At 42.3% G+C, this 23,780-nt stretch overlaps 4 protein-coding genes across 5 annotated transcripts in view; 1 reads left to right on the top strand and 3 right to left on the bottom strand.

The window, feature by feature from the left end:
- Positions 1–1,736: 1,736 nt before the first annotated feature.
- Positions 1,737–6,185, bottom strand: LOC115726381. The gene is made up of 5 exons (XM_030656229.2): positions 5,577–6,185; positions 3,342–3,398; positions 3,096–3,158; positions 2,940–3,008; positions 1,737–2,434 (listed from the first exon to the last, which is right to left on the bottom strand). The coding sequence occupies exons 1-5, from the start codon at positions 5,940–5,942 to the stop codon at positions 2,129–2,131; spliced, it is 861 nt and encodes a 286-aa protein (XP_030512089.1). The 5' UTR covers positions 5,943–6,185; the 3' UTR covers positions 1,737–2,128.
- Positions 6,186–11,562: 5,377 nt separating this feature from the next.
- Positions 11,563–12,787, bottom strand: LOC115726380. Its single transcript, XM_030656228.2, has one exon. The coding sequence runs from the start codon at positions 12,615–12,617 to the stop codon at positions 12,069–12,071; it is 549 nt and encodes a 182-aa protein (XP_030512088.1). The 5' UTR covers positions 12,618–12,787; the 3' UTR covers positions 11,563–12,068.
- Positions 12,788–18,898: 6,111 nt separating this feature from the next.
- Positions 18,899–22,824, top strand: LOC115726369 (probable receptor-like protein kinase At1g80640). Of its 2 annotated transcripts, none has more exons than XM_030656213.2 (10): positions 18,899–19,378; positions 19,655–19,810; positions 19,981–20,240; positions 20,336–20,468; positions 20,570–20,633; positions 20,716–20,812; positions 20,930–21,032; positions 21,631–21,749; positions 21,846–21,935; positions 22,201–22,824. In XM_030656213.2, exons 2-10 carry the CDS (start codon positions 19,669–19,671, stop codon positions 22,339–22,341), a joined length of 1,149 nt encoding a protein of 382 aa, XP_030512073.1. In that variant the 5' UTR covers positions 18,899–19,378; positions 19,655–19,668; the 3' UTR covers positions 22,342–22,824. The 2 variants fall into 2 exon arrangements, with proteins under 2 accessions (XP_030512073.1, XP_048133891.1); XM_048277934.1 differs by having other exon boundaries at positions 19,635–19,810.
- Positions 22,825–23,316: 492 nt separating this feature from the next.
- Positions 23,317–23,780, bottom strand: part of LOC115726367 (aspartate aminotransferase, chloroplastic) — a 41,428-nt gene continuing 40,964 nt past the window's right edge. The window contains exons 12-14 of the mRNA XM_048277932.1: positions 23,560–23,686; positions 23,454–23,474; positions 23,317–23,416 (exon numbers count right to left, since the gene is read on the bottom strand). Coding sequence (XP_048133889.1) covers positions 23,412–23,416; positions 23,454–23,474; positions 23,560–23,686 — 153 coding nt within the window. The 3' untranslated portion in view covers positions 23,317–23,411. The remainder of the gene's footprint in view (positions 23,417–23,453; positions 23,475–23,559; positions 23,687–23,780) is intronic.

Here is a 23,780-nt window from a genome sequence, read left to right as displayed (position 1 = left end):
TGTGAGCTTTCGCTTGGGATAAGATGTTTTCCCTGGACCGGTTCGGAACTCTTTATCCAAGTACATTATTTTCTCTTTTTTGGCAAAAGTACACTATGAATGTAATATTTGTGTATAGTGCTCACTTTAGTGCTAATATTTTTTTTAAATCACTTAAATGCCAATTTTTCTGAAAAATAGTTATTTTAGTGTCAACCCCGCTGAGCTTCGCTGGATCAGAAAAAAAATTAAAAGTCAATAAAAAAATAGCCATATAATATTAATAAAAAAATAAAAATAAGCTAAAAAAATATTTAAAAAAAATTAAGTTGCAGCGGCGAGGGGGGGTGCCCGGGGGGGCTCGGCGACCCCCACCGAGGCCTCGCTTGGGGTTGGCGAGGGCAGCAGGGATGAGAGCTCACAACCCTCACCCGCAACTATAAGTATGTGTTTTTTTTTTTAAGTTATTTTTCTGTTTAGTTTTAATTTTTTTAAAAATTAGCTTTATTTTTAGTTTAAAAGCCTACGCGTCCACGTAGACTGAATTTTAAAAGAAAAATTGCCACGTGGACATTATGTGGACAGACTTTTTTAAAAAAATTCCACATAATATTAAGAAATTAATAAAAACAATGTCACGTATTGTTTCGCCAGAATTGACATTTAAGTGATAGTTTTTTTCTCCGATTTGGCATTCTTTTTGTGAATCGAAAAATAATTTGTGCGCTTACACAAATCATAATTCGTATCATGTTAACAAATGGTAGTTAGATTTCAATTCATGACACTCCGGTGACTTTGAGGATTTGGCCTGAATGCATAAAATCGGTGGGCCAGGCCACCACGGCAATAATGTTTTTTTTATAGCCTTGTATGATCCAAAGATCTGAACACTCGAGGCCCGATGTACCATCCACCCACGAGCCATCGGGCCAACCAGCCCGTGAAGAACCGATCCGATCCAACGGCCCATGCACTCGGTTAGTTCCATGAGCACTGAATCTCCTTGCCCTATATTCATCCTTGAATTGCTTGACTTCCATTGAAAAAAGGATTAACATCACGAAAAACTCCAAATTAATATACATATAACAAATTTATTCTAAATTATTTTTTTGAACAAGAAAAATTTTAAATTGATACTCTTGTGACAAATTTACCACAAACTATTTTGTTGACCACCGAAAAACCTAAACTGAATTTACCCTACATTAATTATTTTGACCTAAAAAAATATCAAACTAATATATTTGTGATAAATTTACCATCCGTTAAATTGATTTAATATCACGAAAAACCCCAAATCGATACACTTGTACAAACATAGGATAAAAACCCTAACCTAATACTCGTTAATTGTCATATATCATCCAACTCAACAATCTAATGATTAGATTTAATAAAAATTAACGAAAGATAAATTTATCACAAATATACCAGTTTGGAATAAATTTATCACAAATATACCCATTAAAGTTTTTAATGGTAAAAAAAAAATTGAAATAAATTTATCACAAGTATAGTAATTTAGGGTTTTTCAAAAATTGACATCAAATTCACTCGTATTGCCAGTTCACCAAGTTCATCAAACATGCACAACAACCGTGGTAAGCTCCAGACTAGGCTTTCTGAAGCGATTAAAAAAAAAAAAAAAACTCGTACCGCTTAATGCGTGGCCAGCCCAAAGTTCGGTATCGATTTCTTTGAGAAGCAATACCGGATTAGACGAACAAAGTGCAGAAACGAGGAAGACGAGATTGAATCAATAAAGAGAGAAAATATTAAGGCACTCTCAGAATCCATCAGCTCTTTACATAGAGGAAAGAATCGAGTCCGCGACCCTACATTTTAAAAGGAATAAAGAAGTAACGAGGAATTACCAGAAAAAGAATTCCAAAGGCGCTCTGCCTACCTGCTGCCAACGTTGCATATCGGATGGCCTGCGATCCCTACACTACCCTCGAAAACCTTCGCCGTTACTTGTCGACTGCCGCTACCAACTGCGAGGAGATGTCATTGACTTACGATCCCCTGCTTTTCTTGCCAAGATTGTCCAGATAAGGCTGTTTGGATTAGATCCTCTTTCCTATAATGCATCATCAACCAGCATACACGAGTTTGGCAGCGAGTACAACGGTAACCGCTTGCTTCAGTTGACAGACACCCGGAGTGTTTCTCCGCTACTCACGCCATTTAACGCTTCAGAAAATGGATCCTCTTCAGATGGCACCATGTTGAGATCTGGAAGTAGGAAAGAAGTGTTTTGCTTCTCGGGAGACCCGCGGCTTTGATGAGAATCTGAGGATCGACTAGGGCTTGCGACCCGTGTTAGCAATGTCGAAGCAGCATGATCTGCAGTGAGGGGACCTTCAAGGCCATGCAAGTTAGAATTCGCTTTTTCTGGTTCGTGGGTGGCACTGATGGTGATCTTTGTTGTGTTCATATCCACATCAACCTGCAAAGTGAGTGCCATAATAGAAAACTTACGCTGCTGCTCATTACCAAAAGAGTAAACAAAAAGGTAGGAGCTGCTGCAGTTTCGAAGAAACTATGTGGAAAAGACCTAGGCAAAACAAATCCTACACCGGAGGGAAGTTCTATGTACTTTTCAGATCCACTTTACATGATTGAACTTCTTTCCTATGCGAAGCACTTTCAATTGATCTCCCAACAAGGAATTTCGTACATGCAAACGCACTTTGATCGACCAAGCGGGATGGGTGACCAATTAGAACTAAAGCAAAAATTCGCATTTTCGGTACTGACGAATTGGAACAAATTGTAAGTTCTATTAACAAAATTAATTAATCCAACAAAGTCATCTGCCAATGCCTTTCTAGCATTTCTGAAACTACAAATTAAAGTAATGTCATTCTACTGTTAATTCACGGAAGCAGAAATCATCAGAGAAGAAGGGAGGAAATTGATGATCTTTTGAAGCCAGAAGACATGCAAATCACCTTCATTTGCTTCAAGCTCTTGTTTCTTGTTCTCTGCTCTTTGAAAGTTGCACTCAAAGTTGCTATCTCCTGCTCAGAAAATAAGAAATCAGAGATGAGAAAAATGAAGGAAATGTGATCAAAATGGGTGACGGAGGAAAGAAAATGTCAATATACCTTCTCTAAGTGCACCCTTTCCTTCAAAAGCAGGCCCTCCTCCTCTTTAAGTTCAGCAAAAGTCTAAGAACAAGAAATCAAAAGATGTTAACCTTTATTTCTTCACTGATAAATGGCAGAAACATTCATGATTGATTTGAGAAGCTTAATCAAATTGTATATTCACAAACAAAAATACTGTTCCGCTTTAAATAATGTGTAAGTTTAACTGGTAATGGGGGCAGGTATGAATCGCAGGGTAAGTACCTTCCTTTTCCTTGACTTCTTAATATCTAGCGTCCCAGAATCGGTCGACACAATGCCCTGCAAACCAACAAAAAATTCAAATCAGTGTCAAAACTTCTGGGGGAATGTTATCACACTCTTATCATTCAAAACAACGTTCAAAATAGCCACGAGATGCATTAACAAGACGACTAATGGTGGAACTAATTCCTGGAAAATGGACGAGAAAGCTCGATTGCTACAACAATTCGAGAAGGGAAGAAGGTCAGAACTCCTACGCAGGATACCCATTGTAGCTCGTTGGCTCGTTTTCCTCAGAAAGTAAGAAAAGTGAAGCAATCCCTTGTTTCTACATGTCCCACCGACTCACCCAAATCCAAACTTCAACAGACAGGCATCCATTGAAGAAAGCTCGTATCTTGGAGCATCACGATCGCAATAATGCGCAGGCGGAACAGCCACACCAAAAAAGAAACAGCCACCTCATTCAGCAATCACTTCAAATCGTTCCACACATAAATACAACCGGCCATCCCGACCACTAACGATGAAGAACCGCACGCGACCCTGAACTAAACGCGCCAAGGACTAGAAAAAGGCCCTTCGACCAAGTTCTTGCTTCCCGAGCGCATAACAACAAAGGAGAAAATAAATGCCTCAAGCAAAACGAAGAAATTTTCAACGGGGGGAACCCAATAGACGAACCAGCGACGTAGACCAACCGAACGAATCGGGGCTCGCGCGCCACGTGTCACGTGTCAAGCGTCGACCGCTCCTCGCACGTGACCCGGCTCACGTGACGAGCCGTGAGCCTTTTTTTTGGACTTGTTCCCCACCCAGAGGGTTCCAAACACCGCACGGCTTCGCCAAACTCACAGCCGCTACCTTCGCACTTCAAATTCACTCGATTCCGTGCGTTTCTGACCAGAGTCGTCGTTCAAAAGAAAGCTCCACCTTATTCCCTAAATGACCCCACCAAAATTCCATTTTTTTAAAAGAAGGAAAAAAATAAAACAACGAGACAAAACACCCAATCGTGGCCGCCTGTGGGTCCCCATCTGGATTGGCAATGTCAAAGCCCGGCTTCGCGTTTCAAGATACTCTCTCTCTCTCTCCTCTCTTCTGACTCGACAAAGGGTCGGGGGCGCAAAAGAATAATCACGCCCGCCTAAAAACAACGAATCCGATCTTCCACGACTACCCAAAAGACCAAAGAATGGGAAAAATAAAGAGAGCATCGAGAAAGAAGGTGCACGGAGAAAAGCCGTGCACGCGCGCGCAGAGGATAGCCGCCCCTCACTCAGTTAGCCCATTCCCCCGTCCCCCTCAGCAACATCGCACCGAACACGAACAGGGATCGCCTCAGGCCTATCGCTCCTCCTCTCGGGCCCCACCCGAGGGATCAGGCCGCGGCGAATGACGTAAATGACCCCCCGAGCCTTTTTGACCCCCCAAGAAATTCAGAGACGGGGGTACTTTCAGGGAAGAGCCCAAAAAAAAAAAAGGGAGACGAGGACGCGAAGATCGCGTGAGGGGAAGTTTCCCCCACTGGCCCGCCCGGCGAAATCGTCGCCGTGCCGGAGGGCGGCGGACATTTCGCCGCCGGATCCAGCGGCGTTTGGGGTCCGTTGGAGAAACGAAATGTGTTTTCCAAGAGCTCGTGATTTTTCTCTCTTTTTTCGAAAAAGAAAAGGAAGGGAAAGTTAAAAAAACAGGTGGTTGAGGAATGGATTGAGCGAAACGGAAAAGGAAAGTGCGTCTCTTCCACGAACAGCTCGTGCTTGACGAGTAACGGACCGCGGATGGTTGGAGCCACCGATCTCACGCCCGTTTGCTGTGGAGAGACGGAAACCGAACCGCCGGACCGTCGCCAGACGCCGGCGATGGCACTTCCGTAATAATACGAAGAAAGAGGGACCAAACAGCGACAATTGATCTTTAAGTACCTCAGAAGATGATGATGCTTTCGATTTCGGAAGTTAGAGAAGGACGTGACGTTGGTCACAGAGAGAGAGAGAGAGAGAGAGAGAGAGAGAGAGAGAGAGATATGACGAAGAAAACGAAAAAGGCGAGGTAAAGAGAGGAACGGCGATGAAGCTCAAAAAGGCACCTGGACACAGGGATTTCAGGAGAAGGAACTCAAATCTGACATGCAGAGTCGCTGATAATCTGCTAATCAAGCTACGACCGAATCGAAGAACACGCACAACCGATGATGCCGACACCTGCAAGCTCGAGTCAGATGAGAGGGGATACCTTAGATGTGGAGGCGGAGGAGCCGCAGACCTGCAAGTTGGAGTCGTCGAAGCCGTCGGCGGTGCCGGAGGAGGAGGCGGTCCCGGCGCTCCACGAGAGGGGAGTCGTCGGGCTGTTCCTCGCGGAGTCGCCGCACCTCTTCATCGGCGACACGACCTCGCATCTGAAGGCAATCCTCGACCGGGGCTGCCGGATCCCCCACCTCGGCGGCGGCAGGGAGTCAACCGCCGCCGCCGACGCCGACGCCGACGCCGACGACTGGAGAGCGGATGCGCGGTGGGGTTCCTGCTTGAGGCGCATCAGGAGCGCCGCGACCATTCTGTCCTCCGCCATCGCCGTCTTCACCCAGTCGTCCTTCGCCGCCATCGTCGCCTGTGTTCTTCCGGCGGGACCAAGAACCCAACACCCAGATTCTCGCCGCGAAATTGAACGGGCAGAGAGAGAGAGAGAGAGAGAGAGAGAGAGAGAGGGTGGGGTTAGCGTGAAGGTAAAGTGACGAGTCTCTCTGTGCGGCTTGTGTTCAGAGGAGAAGGTGGAGGAGGAAATGCGAGAGAGAGAGAGAGAGAGAGAAGAGATGGGTTAAGAAGAGCCAACGAGGAGCTTCTTCGCACTCGCATACCGGCCTTTTTTTTTTATTTCTTTTTCAATTCCCTTTTCTTTATTTCTGCTTTTACTTCGTCTTAATTTTATTTTATTCCGCTTTTGTTTTGGCCTTTCGGGGCTTCTCCTGCGAAACTGACACTGTTTTTCTGACAAGGTCCTCAAATTTTAGCACTTTGTGCAACTAGATCCTTAAAGCTTCCAGTATTTTTCAGATTAAGTCAATCTTTCAACAATTCCACCAAATTAAGAGCTTTTTAGCTTAACTAAACACACACACACACACATATATATATATATACTCATATATACATATAATATTTTTCTTTCCAATCAAAATTCAAAACTAAAAATGATCAATTGGTACGATTGCAAATGGAGAAACTATTGAATGTCCGCTAAGTATTCTGCATATACTTTATTTGGAATAACTCCAATTTGTAATGCACTGATTATCCATAACACGAGACAAATCAATTTATTAAAAACCGATATAATTTCCTCAATCGGTTGCTTAATAAGTGCTCGTCACATACTCGTTGAATCCATATTCTCAAAGCTAGGTAAATACAAGATGATAATCTCTGGTGACACCGGTTTTTTTCTTTTCAAAATCATACCAATTTTAACTTGCGAAATTCGAAAGGGTCGTTATTTGAAAGATTATGCACAAATTGTATTTTAAAACGATGTAATTCAACTAATCACAAGTAGAACATGAACCTCTGCCAATTTCAAGAGCAAATTTTAACGGAGTCTTCATTAAATAGATAGAAAAACACATGAATGCAGGGACAGATCTAGAAATTTCTCCGAGCGGGGGCGAAATTTGATTAGTTAGTAGTTTAATAATAGATATATCGCTCGTACACTCTAAAATACTATGGGATTTTCATATTATATAGGTTTTATTTGTTTGGAACAATTATATTTTCAAGATTATTCATTTGTTTTTTTAATCAATTTATGGGGAATTAAAATGAAAATATTTACATTTGATATGGTTATATATCTTTTAGTGATATAAAGAGCCGAAGAGTTGACCATTACAACCTTGTACGCTTATGTGAGTCAAGAATATGATTTATTATGACCTCCTAAGGGAGATCGGTTCCACGTTCCAGGCCTTAAACCCGTAAGGGCGCGCATGGTAACACTTCTCTATCAGAAATCAACTTGTGATTAGAAGTTGATTTTTCTACTTCTCTTCAAAAATAAAAGTTGATTTTTCTACTTACGCTCTAGATTGACTTATGATAAGAGAAATTCGTTTGGTAACAGTTGAAAATTTCTACTTTTAAAACATCATTAACAAAATCTTTGGTGGCCGGCGGCGAGGTGGCGCGGCCCGGTGGAGTGGTGGCGGGCGAGCCGGGGGGGTGGAGGTGGGCGGGCGGAGGTTGGTGTGATCGAAAAAGTGATTCTAAAGCGGAGAAGTAAAATTTTTTTACTTCTTAAAGTTGGTGAAAAAACCTTGCCGGAAGTTGAAAATCCTGCCATAAGTTGAAAATCCTACCAAAAGTTAAAAATCCTACCAAAAGTTAGTTTTTTTACCAAACGGATTTCTACTTCGGCAAGGTTTTTACCAAACGGATTTCCCTGCCGGATTGACTTTTGGTAGAGAAATCTAGAAGCAAAAGTGTTATCATGCAGCTCCTAATATACCATGTCAGATCCAATTTCCTGATTTCGAAATCTGGAAAACCGGCCTTGCGGACTCTTGAACATGTATAAAACCGAACATGCTGGTTCGGGAGTAAAATCGGGAATCGGATGTATTTTTTCTTTTTTTTCGTTTTTCAAGGTTTCATCACCAGAAGGACTTCTTAAATTCCTCTTGCTCTTCCAGCCTTGCTCACGAACACGAGACAATCACAAGGACGAAGCTCTTGCAGATCTAAATGCAACTTGTTAAGAGCTAAACAAGATAATCCACCATAAGTCATGAATGTAGTGGCTTCCTTAACAAACAAAAGAGGAAGTTCCTACTAGAGAATTCAGAATAAAATGGACCGCTCCTTGGTCCGTCATCGGACGGAATGCAAAATAAAGCGGGGAGGAAAATTTTGACGGTACCTAGGATCGAAGCCGCGTCAAGATGCGGGAGTGGCGGTTGGTGAGCAGTCGGTGAGTGGTGGCGCAAGTGGGCGTCGCCGGACTGAATGTTATAGTGAGTCGTCGTATCAAGCGGAGCCATCGGAGTGGATTCGAACACAGGAGAGGAGGAGACTTAAGGAGAGAGAGAGAGAAGCAAAGTAAGAGCATAAAATTAAAGAAATAAGTGCATGGAAAGTTCTAAAATTTGTAATTAAAGTGCAGTTGAGTAATTAAATTTACAAAAAAATATAATTAAGTCTCAAAACTAGTCAATTTGATTTAAACAAGTTCTTTTTGTTAACTTTGTCTAGTTAAACTAACCAAAAATACCGACGTGGTTTTTTTAAATATTTATCTGCTTTTTTCGTTTTTCTAGAATACCTTTTATTTTTTAAATATAATTGATTAAGATTTTGGTTAAAAAAATTAAAATTTAAGCCGAAGCGATATCGTTTTAGTATTGCATTTCATGTTTTGATAAGGTAATGCCACCAGAGAAAGAGAGATATTTAAAAAAAAAATCACGTCATTATTTTCTATTAGTCCAATTGGACATAATTAACGAAAAGAGTCGATTTCACTTATTTAATTTACGATTGGATTGCACGTATTGTACGTTTTAGCATTCAGTTGTACTTTCGTGACAAATCTTAATACTTTTAATGCAGTCATCTCAAAAATAAAATAGAGAACTTAATTAAGGGTGAGTATCGATGACCGATCAAATACTAGTTCTATCCTAATTCTACCTTAGGGCTTCGAAACGAACAGTCCTCTGTGTGAACCGGTTGGGTAAGTCCGGTTCGGACCGGTTCTCGGGTTCAACTTGTCCGAATGCACACTCCTACGATCCCACTGTCCTCGTTGCGATAAGGTGAGTGAGAGATGGCAATGTGCGTGACGACCGGCCGTACTTTTGTATTTATTTATCCCTCTTATTTTATTTGTTAATATGACATTTCCCTCTTCGAATATCGTTTTGGACTGTCCTTAGCGGTGGGGGGCGGGGCTACGACATGCAACATTTGCCTTTTGATTTCGGTAAACGATGCGCCGTTCATCGTGGAAGCGCCCGTCCAACATCCGAAGGCTCGTGTGTGCATAGTCCAATCTTGTAACGTAGAACTGTCGCTCGATTAACGCGAGCCGTCACATAGTATTGGTTTCATGTGATCGAATCTAACGACTCTTATGCACCGAAGGTTACGTAAGTAGGATGCGGATTTGTCACGATCGATCTTTTATTGTCGCGGTTAATGCCCTAACCATATCCTGTCTATCCCAGCAACATAGGTCGAGCCCAGAGAAAATTACAAAAAAAAAAGAAGTCTTAAATCAATTACAATTATGCCAATCAATCCCGATTTTCTTTTCTTTTTATTTTTTGCCGAGAGTTTTCCTTCTCAACTTGATTATCGGCGGGTACACTGGTGATCACTCTAGCCGGTTTCGATAGCCATTTTGGTGTCCACCGATGGTTCGACTACGAACCTCGAGTTGCGACTGCCATCCTCGATCCATCCTTGAAGTCCTAGTGGCCGAAGCTCACACGATCAACCATTGATCACCTCTATTATTCCACTATATTTCGCTAGTTGTTCGAGTTATTACTATAGCCGAAGCTAATCCTTGTTTTACATATCTTCAATTTCGGTTTGAGCTACATACTTCAGTCCAAAGTTTGCCGAAGTAGCTCAATTTCATCATCAAAGATCATCACAACAAGGTAGGTACCGTTGAACCCTAATAACTTAAATTCCCGGATGGATCGAATTGGCATAACCGCAAAAGATTTGGGATTAAATCGATCGAAAAAACAGTTTAGGACCGATTGACACAATTGCAATAGGTTGAGTGTTTTTTTGGTAATTTTCTCGTCGATTATTAGTATCTGTCAAAATTGCACCCAAATTGCACGCACATCTCCTTTGATTGTGCACATCTTAAGGAGATACTATCTTAGAATTATTATCTAATAAAGTCTATTGATCTCCTTTGATCGTGCACATATTGATGAGATACTATCTTAGAATGATTATACAATAAAGTATCTTGGTGTATTCTTTGTTAATATATATAGAAATCTACATAAATTATTATCTCCGATACCATATAATAGAGTATCTTGGTGTATTCTTTGTTAATATGTATATAGAAATCTACATAAATTATTATCTCTGATACCATATTGTGACTCCCCGAATTTAACTTACAGAGGCACCTTTTGACGTAATAGCAATAATTAGCTTTGGATCTCCAAAGTTAAGCGTGTTTAAATCGGAGCACTTCTAGGATGGGTGACCTCCAAGGAAGGTGCCCACATGTACGCCAAAGGATAAAATTATGAGGCTTGGTATGGGTTTGAGACTGAATCGGCCAAAAAAATGATTTAGGACTGTTGACATAATTGCAATAGGTTAATAGCTTTTTTGGTAACTTTCCCGTCAAGCCTATGTCTCCTCAATTTATAGTCATTCCCCTCGATCAATCATGGTGTTCGTCCCTCGATCTATTCTTATAACCACCAGTCGATCTCAAACGATGGCTGATCGATTTTCGTTGGGACAATCAATCTAAAATTAATTAGAGGACTGACCTAAACTCATCAATCTCTTTTTTTGATCAGAAACTCATCGACTTATGCGGTAATTCTAAATAAAAAACGACACATCGACTTACCCTTACCCCTCTTAACATAAAGATCATGCTTTGATCCGATCATGCAAATTTTTATAATGCAACTTGCTTGATTTTCTCCGACTCATTTTGGTAAGATCGTATGTTGATAGATCATATCATCCTTCAAGCCAAAATTAAAAAGATTCCATAAAAAACCAATCTTACAAAGTTCCCAATCAAGATCCAAATAGTAGACATCTTGTTTGTCACCAACCCAAAGTTACGCTTCAAAGACGTTTTCGTCCCAAATTAAATGCTATCCTGATTTTCTAGCAGGTCTGGATCTGCAGACCATCAATTTTCCTCACCTACCTCCACCATCACCTTGACACACGCGCACTTCGACCAGTTACCGCCATTGATGAACTGTCCAGAGACCAAGACAATCATCAAGGTCGGAAATTTCTGTCGCAGACTTGCGTAGCAGCAACTGCTTCGAATGTCAAATCGGTTCCGCCACTGATGAACTCTCCGGAGACCAAAACAAATAAAAAAGGTAGGAAATTTCTTATGCAGACTTGCTTTGAAGCAACCGCTTCGAACGTCAATCGATTCGCTCCATCGTTTTGCCGTCCACACACAAACGCAAAAAATGCTCAAAGCTCTGATCTTTCACAAACAAAAAGATTGTATAACTTCATTGAAGGTGATGCTGCTGCTGCTACTACATCACAGACGTTTCATACTCTATTAACAAAGAACTCAAGACTAGATCTTCAACGCAATCCAAAGCTACAATCTTCCCAACCCAACAAACAGAAAAAAGAGAAAGAGAAAAGGAAATTACAGTATCAAAGCTGATCACCAACCTAAATTCGGCTACACAATACTTGATTGACCCAACAAGAAGACGCGGATGAATCCTACCAAAGTGAGGAAAAAGTTGGTCTTTTTCGACGAAGCTGTACACAAATTAGAGCCTAGCTACATAAACCTTAAAAAGAGTCCGTAGTAGTAGTCACCACAACAACGATCGCCTAAACTGAGTCACGACCCCGGCCACTCCCCCTTGAAAAAATAAGGGAAGATCGAGTGTAGCGTGACTCAGAAACACCATCAAGTTCCCAACTTTCGCATAGAAAACCGGCCAAACCACGCCCAATTCACTGTCATACGCTAATCCAGCCGCAAAAGCCGCCTCAGATCACTCGTCGGGTCGGCAAATCCGTCCAGACCGCCGGTCTTTCTGGTAAAAAACGCCGGCATCGGAACGGAGCTCGGGGGCGGCGACGTGATAAAGGCCGACCCCGCATAAAACCCGGCCAGAACTCGGCCTGACCAGGGACTGACTCGGGCCGACTCAGCCTTCTGGGTCCGAGCTTGGGCCAATTCGGGAGCGGGACTCACGCTACCCGCGCCTTCCTCTGTTCTTCTAGCTTCGGTTTCGACTTTCGGCTCCAAAGCCGTAGTCGGCGCGGCAATCTCTTCGCCGCGCTTCAGAATCCTGACTTGACCAATGACGAGGTTCTTCGCCGGCGGTGCAGGAGGCGGTGAGGCCGCCAGGGACTTGGCGGGGCTTTTCTTCCGGCGGTTTGGATGGCCGCGGTTAGAGTTGGGCTTGGCCTTGGTCGGTGGTTTCACCGGCGGCTGTGATAGCCTATGCTTCCTGGGAAAGAGAGGGTCGGGTACGAAGTGGTTCTGGGGATGTAAAACCGCAACACCCATCTCTCTGTATCGGGACGGAATCAACAAAGGAAGAAACTGAAGGTTTGAAGCTCGAGAAAGCTACGACCTTTGATGAAGAAAGGAGCCAACTTTGATGGAGTCGAGAGAGGTGAAGCTCAAACAGATAATAACTTACTCTGGCAGATCTCAAAGGGGACGCTGAAGAGGATAGTTTTATAGCATTGGGGGCTCGGAAGGAAGACGAAGAGCATTTGTTCTGGAGAGAGGAGAGAGAGAGATGGAAAGGATTTTCAAATTTTTCTTTTTTGGGAAAAAGAATTAAAGAGGATTTGGTAACTTGTTGGGGGAGGCAAGACGAGGAGGTTTAGGAACCGTCTCGAGTCAAACGACGTGTTGTCACGCGCCTGATTATCTCATCGTAACCCTCGTTTTAAAATGGAATTTAGGAATCCTTCTCCGACCTCGTCTTGGCGAAATAGAACTATGAAACGTTGAACGCATGAAAATGACACGTCCTATTTTTACTCATAATTCAATTTAATGACCTAAATCAGACAATCATGCGAGTGAAAGAAAAGAGCTTAAAAATTAGCAATAAAAAGACTGAATCTCATTTCCTACATACAACAATTAAAAAATAAATAAATATGAGCAAGATTATTACTTTTGATTGAAAAGGAATTCCATAAAAACTTCTTTCGAGGAATGGGCCAAATTAGTTCATTTCTCAAGAACAATAGTCAAGGGCCCCAACAATAGTGCTTGGATCTGGAACTTACATGCTGATGCTCACGATTTTGAAAATCATACGAATAATTTGGAGGAGATCTCTCGAAAAGTATTTAGTACTTATTTTGTTCAACTTTTCATTACCTTTCTTTAGCCGAATGGCATGTATTTCAATATTTTGTTAATGTTGCGACAAGTTAGTAAATTATATTAATTTCTTGTAGGGGCCCAAACGAAGGAAAAGAATAGTTCAAAAATACTTTCGAAATGTTAGGTGATTATTCGGTAATCACTCGAAATTTGCGAGAAAAGAAAATTTTGTGAATGAATCGAAATGATCAGATGATATCTAGAATCTGTTTTCGAATTAGCATTTTTATTTGTTGGGGATTCTTACAAGGTGTCGTAATCTCGCAACCCTCAATTGGATATCTCGCCACCAAAAGGGCAAAAAAAAAGAAAAAAAGAAGGGCATGTGGGGAAAATTGAGGGTCAACGGTCAACAGCGACGGCGCGTGGTGTGGAGAAGCAACGAGGAAAGCGCGTGTGCCAAAAGTTAGGTCGGCCCATCGAAGAAAGCGCCGCGGACGGAGCGGACCCCCGCATCCATGACGTGTGACCGACGGCCTGTCGTGGCGCGATAATCCCTTACCTGCCGTTAACTCATTTGCCCCTCATAAATCCTCGTAATTCCGAAAAAGCCGAGCAGATTTCCACCGATGGAGAGGGGCAGTATGGTAAAAAGATGGAAAGGCGGTCGCCTCCCGTGGGAGATGGACCGTTGGCGGAGCGTGATTGGGGCACGTGTCGCGTCGCGGCTTGAATCGGTCGGCCGACTTTGTCGGGGAGGAGGATTGGGATTGGAACCGCCATTGGATGAGCTGTAATCGGGTACATCGCTTAGCATGCACGGCATCGCCATTGATTGGCCAGCAAATTCGCTGGGAAAAGAAGTTTAACTTTATTTTCCGCTTTTGCCCCTCTGGACAACCAGGAACCGGACCCAAGGCCTGAATAGTTGACTCGAACGGTCAACGTTATCGATGTGCACGTTTTCGATGTGCACGTTTATAAATAGTTCTGGACCGCCCTCCCCGCGATTGCGTGTTTGCTATCGAAGCGTCGTCGTTAGTTAATAATTAGCATGGAGCGGCGACAGCCACGCTTGATCTCGCCGTTAGGCCCATGGTAAGATCTTGTCATAACGTATCGCGACGGACCTGTTAAAAAGAATTAGTGGGTAAGCCGCACGCCAATCTCAAAATACAGTGATAATTCTCGCCGGCGACCAGAATTTGATTTACAGTGAAGCGATAAAAGAAGAGAAAAATCAACAACATTTTTTCGGATGTGGAGGTGGAAACCCAAATTCTAAAATTTATTCACATATAGGAAAAAAGGAAAAACGTTACCAAAAAAGTCTTAAACCCGATGCAATTGTACTAATTCAGTCATACATCTTTTGCATTTGTGGCAATTCAATCCATTTGGGCGATTGATGCTGACATGCTATTGCGGGCGCTGGCAAAATTTTAATAACATTTAAAATTTAATGGGAAAAATCTAAAAAAGGGTCCGAAGTCCTCTTGTTTTTTCAATTAAGGGCCCAAAGTGACATGGTATGTTTCAAATAAGGGCCCAAAGTGACATGGTATGTTTCAATTAAGGGCCCGAAGTATTCACAATGTTTCAAAAAAGGGTCCGGCCCGAAGGGCGTTTGCGTCATTTCACATTTTAATTTTTTTATTCATTTTTTTTCTTTTTTTTGATTAAAAAAAAAAAAACTCATGCACAGGCGAGAGGGCTGCCCCTCCCGCTTGTGGTTGCCGGCCCACAACCGGTGGGGGGTCGGTGGGCGGGGCGAAGGCCGGCGGGGTCGCCGGCGACCCTGCCGGCCATCGCCCGGGGCCGGGCCAAGGGTCGCCTTGACCGGGCGACCCCCACCGGCGATGGGGCGGCAGGTGGCGGTCCCCAATATGGGCGGGGACCGTCGGCCCTCACCTAGATCCGAGAGAGGGCCCGACCCTCTCCCGATTTTGGCAAGGGCCGGAGGCCCTAGCCTCGGACCGGCGGGGTCGGCGGCGACCCCGCCGGCCTTTGCTCTGCCCGTCGACCCCCCCACCGGCGGTGGGTCGGCGGCCAAAGGCGGGAGGGGCAGCCCTCCCGCTTGTGAATGTCCAATTTTCCTTTTTTTTTTTTTTTGATGGTGAGAAAACAGAAAACAAAAAGAATAATAAAAAAGAAAAAAATTAAATAAGTAAAAAGACTAAAATACCCTTAAATCAGGCCCTTTTTTGAAATTTTATGATCATTTCAAGTCCTTATTTGAAACAGTATTCACTTGGGGCCCTTATTTGAAAAAATATGAAGATTTCGAGCCCTTTTTTGAAACAAGATTCACTTGGGGCTCTTATTTGGGAAAACACGAGGACTTCGGGCCATTTTTTGGATTTTTTCCAAATTTAATGTTTCATTTTTTTCTTCTTTCTCAATTTTCACCTTTCCCATCCCCCCTTGGGTTGGCGAGCTATGGCCGAAGCCCTCGTCGGTGATTGGCTTGGGTTTTGCAACCCTCACTTAGCATTGCGAAGCCTGGGCATCGCGAGGCACGATGTCCTCCCCGGATCTAGGCGAGCCCAACCTTGCCGGGGCCGCGGCGAAGGCGCACATGGCCTCGGTTGTCGTGGGCGAGGCCAAGTGAGGGTTTTATGGCCCTCGCCTAGTGGTCGGAGATGCTCGCCGGCCACGGGGGAAAGAGGGGAAAATGAGAAAGAAAAAAAGAAAGAAATAGAAATATTAAATATTATTAAAATTTTGTCACGTTAGCATCGGCCGACCAAATGGATCGAAATGACACAGATACGAAAAGGTTAGAATTGAATTAGCACAAAAGAGATTTAGGAATGAATTGGTAAAATTGTAATAGATTTAGGATAATTTTTCCGGAAAAAAATTGAATTCATGTTGTTTTTGCCTCTGGTTGATGATGTATACGATTCTCTTGGCTGCTTAGTTTTGACCATCGAAAGGTTCCTTCTTCATTTGGACCGCAACAAAGAATGTTGTTTAGTATTGGATCATATGGTCAAGTTTGGTGCACCCAAGACCCGACATGCTTGTCATCCTAAAAAAGCATATCGTTTGTATAATTCTGAATTTTGAGTATTACCGTTGAGTGCAAGTGACGTAGACATTTACCATTTACCTCGAAATTAGGAGAGAAAGAATCTTTTGCTGGCTCCACTAATAATTAACACATAATTGAATTTATCCTTAATTCAATTGTTTTGGGGTCAAAAACGTAAATTCAAATTTCGGCTAAGTATGGTCTTGTCCCGAATTCAAATTTTTTGACGGTGTGATGTGATGGCAGTTGGCAGACTTGGATGTTTCGTCAGCTTCCCAATGGTCAAGAATGGAGTTTCGGGTCGGCCAAATTGACTTGAATTTGAAGCCCAACTAAGAGAAATTAGTAGGCCCATGACACTGCACATTGGGCCTCTCGGGCTGATAGAAGAGAGATTAGTATCCGTGAAGGGCCCACTATGCTGACTTCGCCGTGAACCAGAGAGGCTAAATACTTAAGGTCAGTTCAGCCATGGTTTCTCTTTGTTCTCTTCTCCGAACCACCTTCAATTTTGGACGACTAAGACCCGACCCGACCCAACCCTGAATCAGGACATTTTGTCACAAAGCCCGCTTCAGCTCGATTGATCTCGAGCTGAGACCACCTAGTCGATGGCTGGGCCGGCCTCAATTGTCATCTTTGAATGATACATAATATAATGTAGAGTGTTTGGGTCGAATAGGTGGATTTGATTGGGTCGAATGTGGTCCGACCCATATTGACCAATTTAATACGATTTGACTCATTTTCATATAGTACAAATCTAACAATTCATACCCGACTCGGCCTAAATTACTAAAACGCTTACATATGCAATCCAATTTAGCAAAACTTATTGTACATTAAAAAATTATATTACCAAAACATTATGGACACAAAAAAATAAAAAAATTGACTCACTTAAGATAGTTAGCTAGCCCATTTATAACTCATTTAAAACTCATTTAAGACCCATTAAATTATTAAGTGACTCATTTATAACCCATTTAAATTTGTTAAGTAATTCATTTATGACCTACATTTTTAAATATGGATTCTTGACCCATATTGCCAGCTCTACCCGCAAGTCCTCCCCTAATCTCGCGTCATAACTCAACGAGCGACCGGCTTACCTCATGCGGTCTGCCCGACGCCGGGATACGACCGGCGATATTTGCTGCTCGACAAATCGGTACTTTGGAGATCAACGCCGCTGGTTATTCTATCTTTCGTTCATTGATTCGATGACCTAACTTCCTATCTAGCTTTGCTATCTTTATTCGCGCAAGCATTTATGACCTACCAAGGAAAGAGGGCCCTCCTCCGTTGCTATTTTCGCCATGTGGTCCGAGCTTCACTGTCCAGATTGGTGGTTCTGGTTGACAGAACCATAGTGATAGGGTTGAGAGTGGTTGTACTTTGCATGTTTAACTTAACTTTAAGAAAAGAGAAGTGACATGTTTCTTCTCGGGATCAAGAGTTGGTGAAACCATCCCCCCTTGAGATTATTCCTAAATAATGTTGGGGTAGGAGAGCATTCTCATTCGAAGGAATCAATCTCACTTTGAATAAAAGAATTCATCTGATGCATGCTGTCCAACTAACCCCCCCCCAAAGTTCTCTATCATGCATATGGAAAACCTTGTAGATAAATGGGTCGGCATTGATTGTCGGCTGTTGACACATCATGACTGTTAGATAGTTTAAAGGCGGAGACCACTTGAATATAAAAATCGGATTTCAAACGGCGGCATGTGAAATTTGATTAAGAGGGGGGACAATTGACACATTCACAAAGTGAATTGTTAGAAATTTCAACCTAAAAGTTTAAACCGACACGTGAAGATAGATAACAATGAATATAAAAAATATATAATACCCGTTATCGAGCGGCCTCATTTGGAGTAAATTAAGATTCCTCGAAGGATTGACAAGTGATTTAGGTCTAGAATTCATGTGGGTTCTTCAACCTCTTGTATGAAAACAAGAGACGAGGGCAGATGGTGTTGGGCTCCAGACTAAATAAGCTAAAGCAGGATTATTCAAATGTGTAAGAGCATCACATCAGCAATGCGAGACCCAGACAAACGAAGAGATGCTAAAAGTCCCACCGCATGATTATCTTAAACAAAAGACAATGTCCCACGTAACTTCCAACATTGAAAAATTAGTAATGGTTAATTATATTTAGCTTTTTTTTTTCCCAATACATTTCTGTATGATACATGTTTGTAAAAAGTTCTTGATTGACTAATTAATGGATTAGTGGAGTACATGTCACTCAGACCATATCATACATCCACAAGGATAGGTAGAAAATCTATAAATTTCACAGGTTGCATAACAAAATAAAAGAATATTCTTTTCTTTTTCATTTGGGCGAGTAGATTTTTACCCTTTTTCTTCTTTGTGAACGAGGAGGCTTTAAGCTACCTCTTCCATTTGGGTGTTGGCTCAGCAAAACCGAGTTTCCAAGCCTGTCCAAAAAAAAACAAAAACAAAAAAAATTCTGTCTGTACGTACCATCTGCTCCTCCACAGCTTTTTCCTTGGTGGGTATGGGAACAGATTGTGCTGCTGCTCATTGACTGCTCACAGAATTGTGTTGCAGAGAAGTCGTCACCCCTCAGCCCCAACAAGATTCTGCTTTTCTGAAAGTTCTCCTCTTTTGCACCCTTTTTCTGTTCATTCAAAGGAACAAAAGGAGGGGGCTTTAGGAAAAAAAGAAGAAAAGTTCTTCAACCGACAGCTACCGGAGCATAATCTTTCTGGGTTTCTGATTTCTCAGATGCCTCCATCCTCATGGGTTCTTCCTATGAAGGAACAGAAGAGAAAGAATGAAGCTTCAGCTTCCTTTCCATGTGCCCATTTGGACTGATGCTTTGATTTACCTTCCTCAGTCCTTCTCTCCATCTCCTGTTTGCTCACTGTCAGCTTTATCTCCTGTTTGTCCTGTTTCTCTCCAGGTGAGTGTCCAAAGTCAGCCTTGTGGCCCTTGTCTCCCTCAAAATTTATGCTTGTTGAAGAATCTCGAATGACATCTTATATTGCTGAAGTTATCCATTCAATCAGTTAGTCAATCGGCAGGCGACTTCCATTTTGTTTGGCCCGAAATTGTATCTTCTTCTGGTTTCTCCAAACGAACTGCTTGGATATATCAAAGCCTTGTGAACTGATTCATTTCTGTGCTTCTAAAGTTCATAAGTTACAGTTCTCATTCAGTCAAGGACCTTGGTTTTTAGGTGTGAAGTGTCCAATGGACTCACAAAAGAAGTTACTTATAGCGCTCATTGTTGCTTGCTCTTCGCTGGGCGCAAGTGTGCTCTTTTCAGTATGTTGGTGGAGCTTTCACAGCAAGCGTAAGCGCAGAGCACAAAGAGATGGTGCTCAGAGCTCAGGTATTCATTTTATGCTAGTATCCAGTTTTAGGTACTTTCTAATATTGATTGTCTTTGGCCGTAAAAAAATGTTGATTGTCTGTTTGAACATATTCGAATTAATAGCATGGTTATCGACTAGAGCACTACGTGATGCTTACTTTGGATTATTGTACATCGGTGGTGGTTAGATTCTGAGGAAGCAGCAATGGGGCTGTCGGTGCCTTCGTTGTTGGATAGATTCAGTTCCTTGAAGATGGTTAACAGGAACGTCTCTATTCTAGTGATGGACTTAAAGATGTTGGAAAAGGCGACGAATGGTTTTAAGGAGAGCAACATATTGGGGCAAGGCGCATTCGGCTGTGTTTACAAGGGGATGTTGGATGATGACATGCATATTGCTGTCAAGAAGCTTGATTGTGGAAGCCAAGATGCCTCCAAAGTATATGAGGTGAGCTTTAAGCCATCTTGTCATTCTTATTTTTAATCGTCAGAATTTGTTAGTGCGTTTTTGGTATTTTATAAGGAGGCTTCTTGTGATTGCAGATTGAGGTGGGTTTCTTAAGTAAAATGCAGCACCAAAATATCATCTCGCTGTTGGGTTACTGTATCCATGGTGAGGCGAGGTTTATTGTTTATGAACTAATGCAAAATGGTTCTTTGGAGACTCAATTGTATGGTAAAGGACTTTTCCATCATTTTACTTAAAATTGTAATAGAGGTTGAGTGTGGATATTAAAGAAGGAAGCAATTCTTTTTTGTTAACACTATTTCCCTCAGGGTCTTCAAATGGTTCAGCATTGACATGGCACAAACGGATGAAAATAGCTCTTGACACGGCTAGGTGAGACTCTAGGGTCACTCAAGTTCATTATGTACATCAAATGTTATATGTAGTAAGAAATAATTTGGGCTGTGTTGACCAGAGGCTTAGAGTATCTGCATAAGCATTGCAAGCCCCCAGTCATTCACAGAGATCTGAAGTCAGCTAACATACTTCTAGATGCTGACTTCAATGCCAAGGTAATATTAATAACCAGACTTGGCAGAATATTTCAAATCTCCGTATTGAGTACTCATCATACTAACATATGCACACACATTCTATTATGGTTCTCTCTCTCTCTCTCTCTCTCTCAGCTTGCAGATTTTGGGTTAGCTGTGACCGAGGTGACCCGGAAGAAAAACAGGGTAAAGCTTTCGGGCACTTTGGGTTATGTAGCCCCAGAATATGTTTTGGACGGTGAGGCAACATTATCCGTGACTGCAATGTATGGGTGACTTTCTAGTGTCTGCTTGATACATGGTTTTGACAGTAACTTTCAGTTTTGGGTTTTTATGGGGATTGCAAGGTAGAATATGGTAGATGCGGAATTGAGGAAAGTGACGTTTAGGATAATCACGTTCTCCATTGGCAAGAACCATCTAGTGCATGCATTTTCAGCTGGAAAGAGCTACTTAATATCTCCAATTTTGAGCATTGTAGTACTTCGGCTGTTTGTCATTAAAGCCAAATATGGAAACAGTTCCTTGGAAGAGTCACCATGTGTTTGACTCCTAGATTGAGTATAACATCATTAACATGGCTCTCATTAAGGTGAAAATTGGAGGACACACTTTTACTTGTTTCTGCATAATGCGTTGGGCCAAGTACATGTGGAGGTTAGCTTTAATGCCGTTGAATGTGCGAATAATTCTTCTGGCTCATCTTTCCATTTAATTCAACTCGTGAAGTTATTATTCGAATAGCTAGATAGTAAGATTCCTGTTTTGCGAACCTGAGTTAATTTGTTCGTCATTTCCTTCTTGAAAATTTACTGAACTTCGATTACCCTGTGCAGGTAACTTGACTGATAAGAGTGATGTCTATGCTTTTGGAGTTGTGCTTTTGGAGCTCCTCTTGGGAAGAAGGCCTCTAGAGAAACTAGCACCCACTCAGTGCCAATCTGTTGTTGCATGGGTATGGCTAGTGCCATAAAGTCTGATAGATTCTTTCATGCATGTAAGGAATTAAATTTTTACAGTTGAAAGGTTTGTCTTGTCTCAATATGCACAGGCCATGCCTCAGCTGACCGACCGATCTAGGCTTCCAGATATTGTGGATCCTGTAATTAAAGATACAATGGATGTCAAGCACTTATACCAGGTTCCTATATTAACTTCATTTGTTTTAATTAGTTGTCTGGTCTTCCAAGCCAATTCCTCTGTTGAAAGTTGCTGGTATTGATGGACAGAAGATGATTTAGGTCGCGATGATTCAGCATTTTCTAGTCATTGAAATTACGGTCTAGGTTAAGATTAATAAAATCTGCTTCACGCTTTATATAGAACTTGACAGTTTAAGTAAAAAGCCATGTGCTAAGTATCATCGTTTTGGCATTACTAAGATCTGGGTTTTGATATATTTGTAGGCAGCTGCTGTTGCTGTTTTGTGTCTGCAACCAGAACCGATCTACCGGCCACTGATAACGGATGTACTGCACTCTCTCATTCCGCTTGTACCCGTTGAGCTTGGGGGAACACTGAAGACCGAGCGATCAGCACCCTACTGATCATATAATATATTTCGGAGATACGGGTGGTCTCAAGAGGGTACCGGTTTAGTCAAGATCGTCAACAAGAGTTTCTGCATAGATATAGTAACAGGCAATTCGCAGCTTATATTGAAAGAGAATTGGCCTGATAGAAGAGAAAGAGGTGCGTGTTCTAACATCATCGACGAGATGCGGCTGTACAGGAGAAATTCTTAGACAGGCAAACAACAGTTCTTCGTTTGGGTGACTATATAGATTAGGTACATTCAGTTAATTGCTTGCGCTTCTTCTCTTCTCATTTGGATGATTACGGCCAGGAAAGAAATCAAATCATGAAGCTTTTCGGAGCAAACAGTCATTGGCAGTATTCCCTAGTTTTTGTTGTTGCGAGAGCTCAATTGTAACTTGATGCTTACGCTGTCCTTTTCCTTCATGGATCCAGAATTCCACCATTGGTGAAATCCCTTGTGTGCAAGAGGGGTTCACTCATAAGTTCCATTAGCTGTGGCAACTCTTGACAACTTTGGTCTTGGCATATCCGGATTATAGTCGAAAACCGGGACAGGTGAATGTACAGGGTTGACATTAAGACAGGGTCGCCACTGTTGCGGCGGTGACTAAAATAGGTGGATGAGGGGATCTGAAACGTCTGACTCCGTTGAATCTTCAACTAACAGTTCCATGTCATTACAAGAAAAGGGAATTGCAAGAAGCACCAACTTACTATTTTAGTGGGGAGATTCAGGCTGTGTCAAGAAGAACAACCCATTTCATCAGTATCCAGTAGCAGAATTTCTCCACCACAGTTTGCCTGATGGAAGAGAGAGCACCGGATATTGTTGCTGTCATTCGTATATCGAAGTGCTTACGAAGTGTATGTCCTTGTATCACCGGCGTAAAAGCAGTTGTACGTAAGAAAGCGTCATTTGGCGAAAACTTTTCGCCCGGTTTCATTCTGGCAATGTAGGCCATCTACCATGTAAATAAAGAGGCAACAACCAAACTGCAACTCAAAAGTTTTCATTGAACTTCCTCTTGCAGAGGACTAGGGGCTTAATCCCTATCAGAAATTGAAACTTCAAGTACAATTATTCCGGACGGTACTGAAAATACTTTATTGCCCAATTATTGTTGTCCGATTTCCGGTAAGCCTTATTCCATGGCAGCATAGTACTCACCGAGGCTTGTTAAGGTTCCTAATACAATTACCTCATCCTCGTCTTCGAGAGTCTCAGCCGACGTTGTGATACGAATCAAGGATGGCATCTGCAAGATACTCGCACTTGGCCGAAGATAATCTGGCCACAGAGATCCTTCCATCCTTCGTTATGTGCACATGCCACTTCTTCGTCATATTTTCGCTCTGTTCGGAGGCAACAAAAAGGACGACAGAGCGGTGAATGACATAAGGAACACCATCTTTTTTTCTTCATAGTAAAAATGCCGGAGAGGGGCGA

The sequence above is a fragment of the Rhodamnia argentea genome, chromosome 4 (assembly GCF_020921035.1).
Source record: "Rhodamnia argentea isolate NSW1041297 chromosome 4, ASM2092103v1, whole genome shotgun sequence".
Taxonomy (NCBI): domain Eukaryota; kingdom Viridiplantae; phylum Streptophyta; class Magnoliopsida; order Myrtales; family Myrtaceae; genus Rhodamnia; species Rhodamnia argentea.
The sequence above is the reverse complement of the archived record's forward strand: the minus strand, read 5'-3'. Positions and strand labels throughout refer to the sequence as shown.

Coding starts and splice junctions, on each gene's coding strand:
- LOC115726380 (XM_030656228.2), bottom strand. CDS start 12,617: ATGGGTGTTGCGGTTTTACATCCCCAGAACCACTTCGTACCCGACCCT.
- LOC115726381 (XM_030656229.2), bottom strand. CDS start 5,942: ATGGCGGCGAAGGACGACTGGGTGAAGACGGCGATGGCGGAGGACAGA. Junction 3,399..5,576: donor CCTCCGCCTCCACATCTAAG/GTATCCCCTCTC, acceptor GTTGGTTTGCAG/GGCATTGTGTCGACCGATTC. Junction 3,159..3,341: donor AGAAGTCAAGGAAAAGGAAG/GTACTTACCCTG, acceptor TCTTGTTCTTAG/ACTTTTGCTGAACTTAAAGA.
- LOC115726369 (XM_030656213.2), top strand. CDS start 19,669: ATGGACTCACAAAAGAAGTTACTTATAGCGCTCATTGTTGCTTGCTCT. Junction 20,469..20,569: donor TTTGGAGACTCAATTGTATG/GTAAAGGACTTT, acceptor TATTTCCCTCAG/GGTCTTCAAATGGTTCAGCA. Junction 21,750..21,845: donor GCCAATCTGTTGTTGCATGG/GTATGGCTAGTG, acceptor CAATATGCACAG/GCCATGCCTCAGCTGACCGA.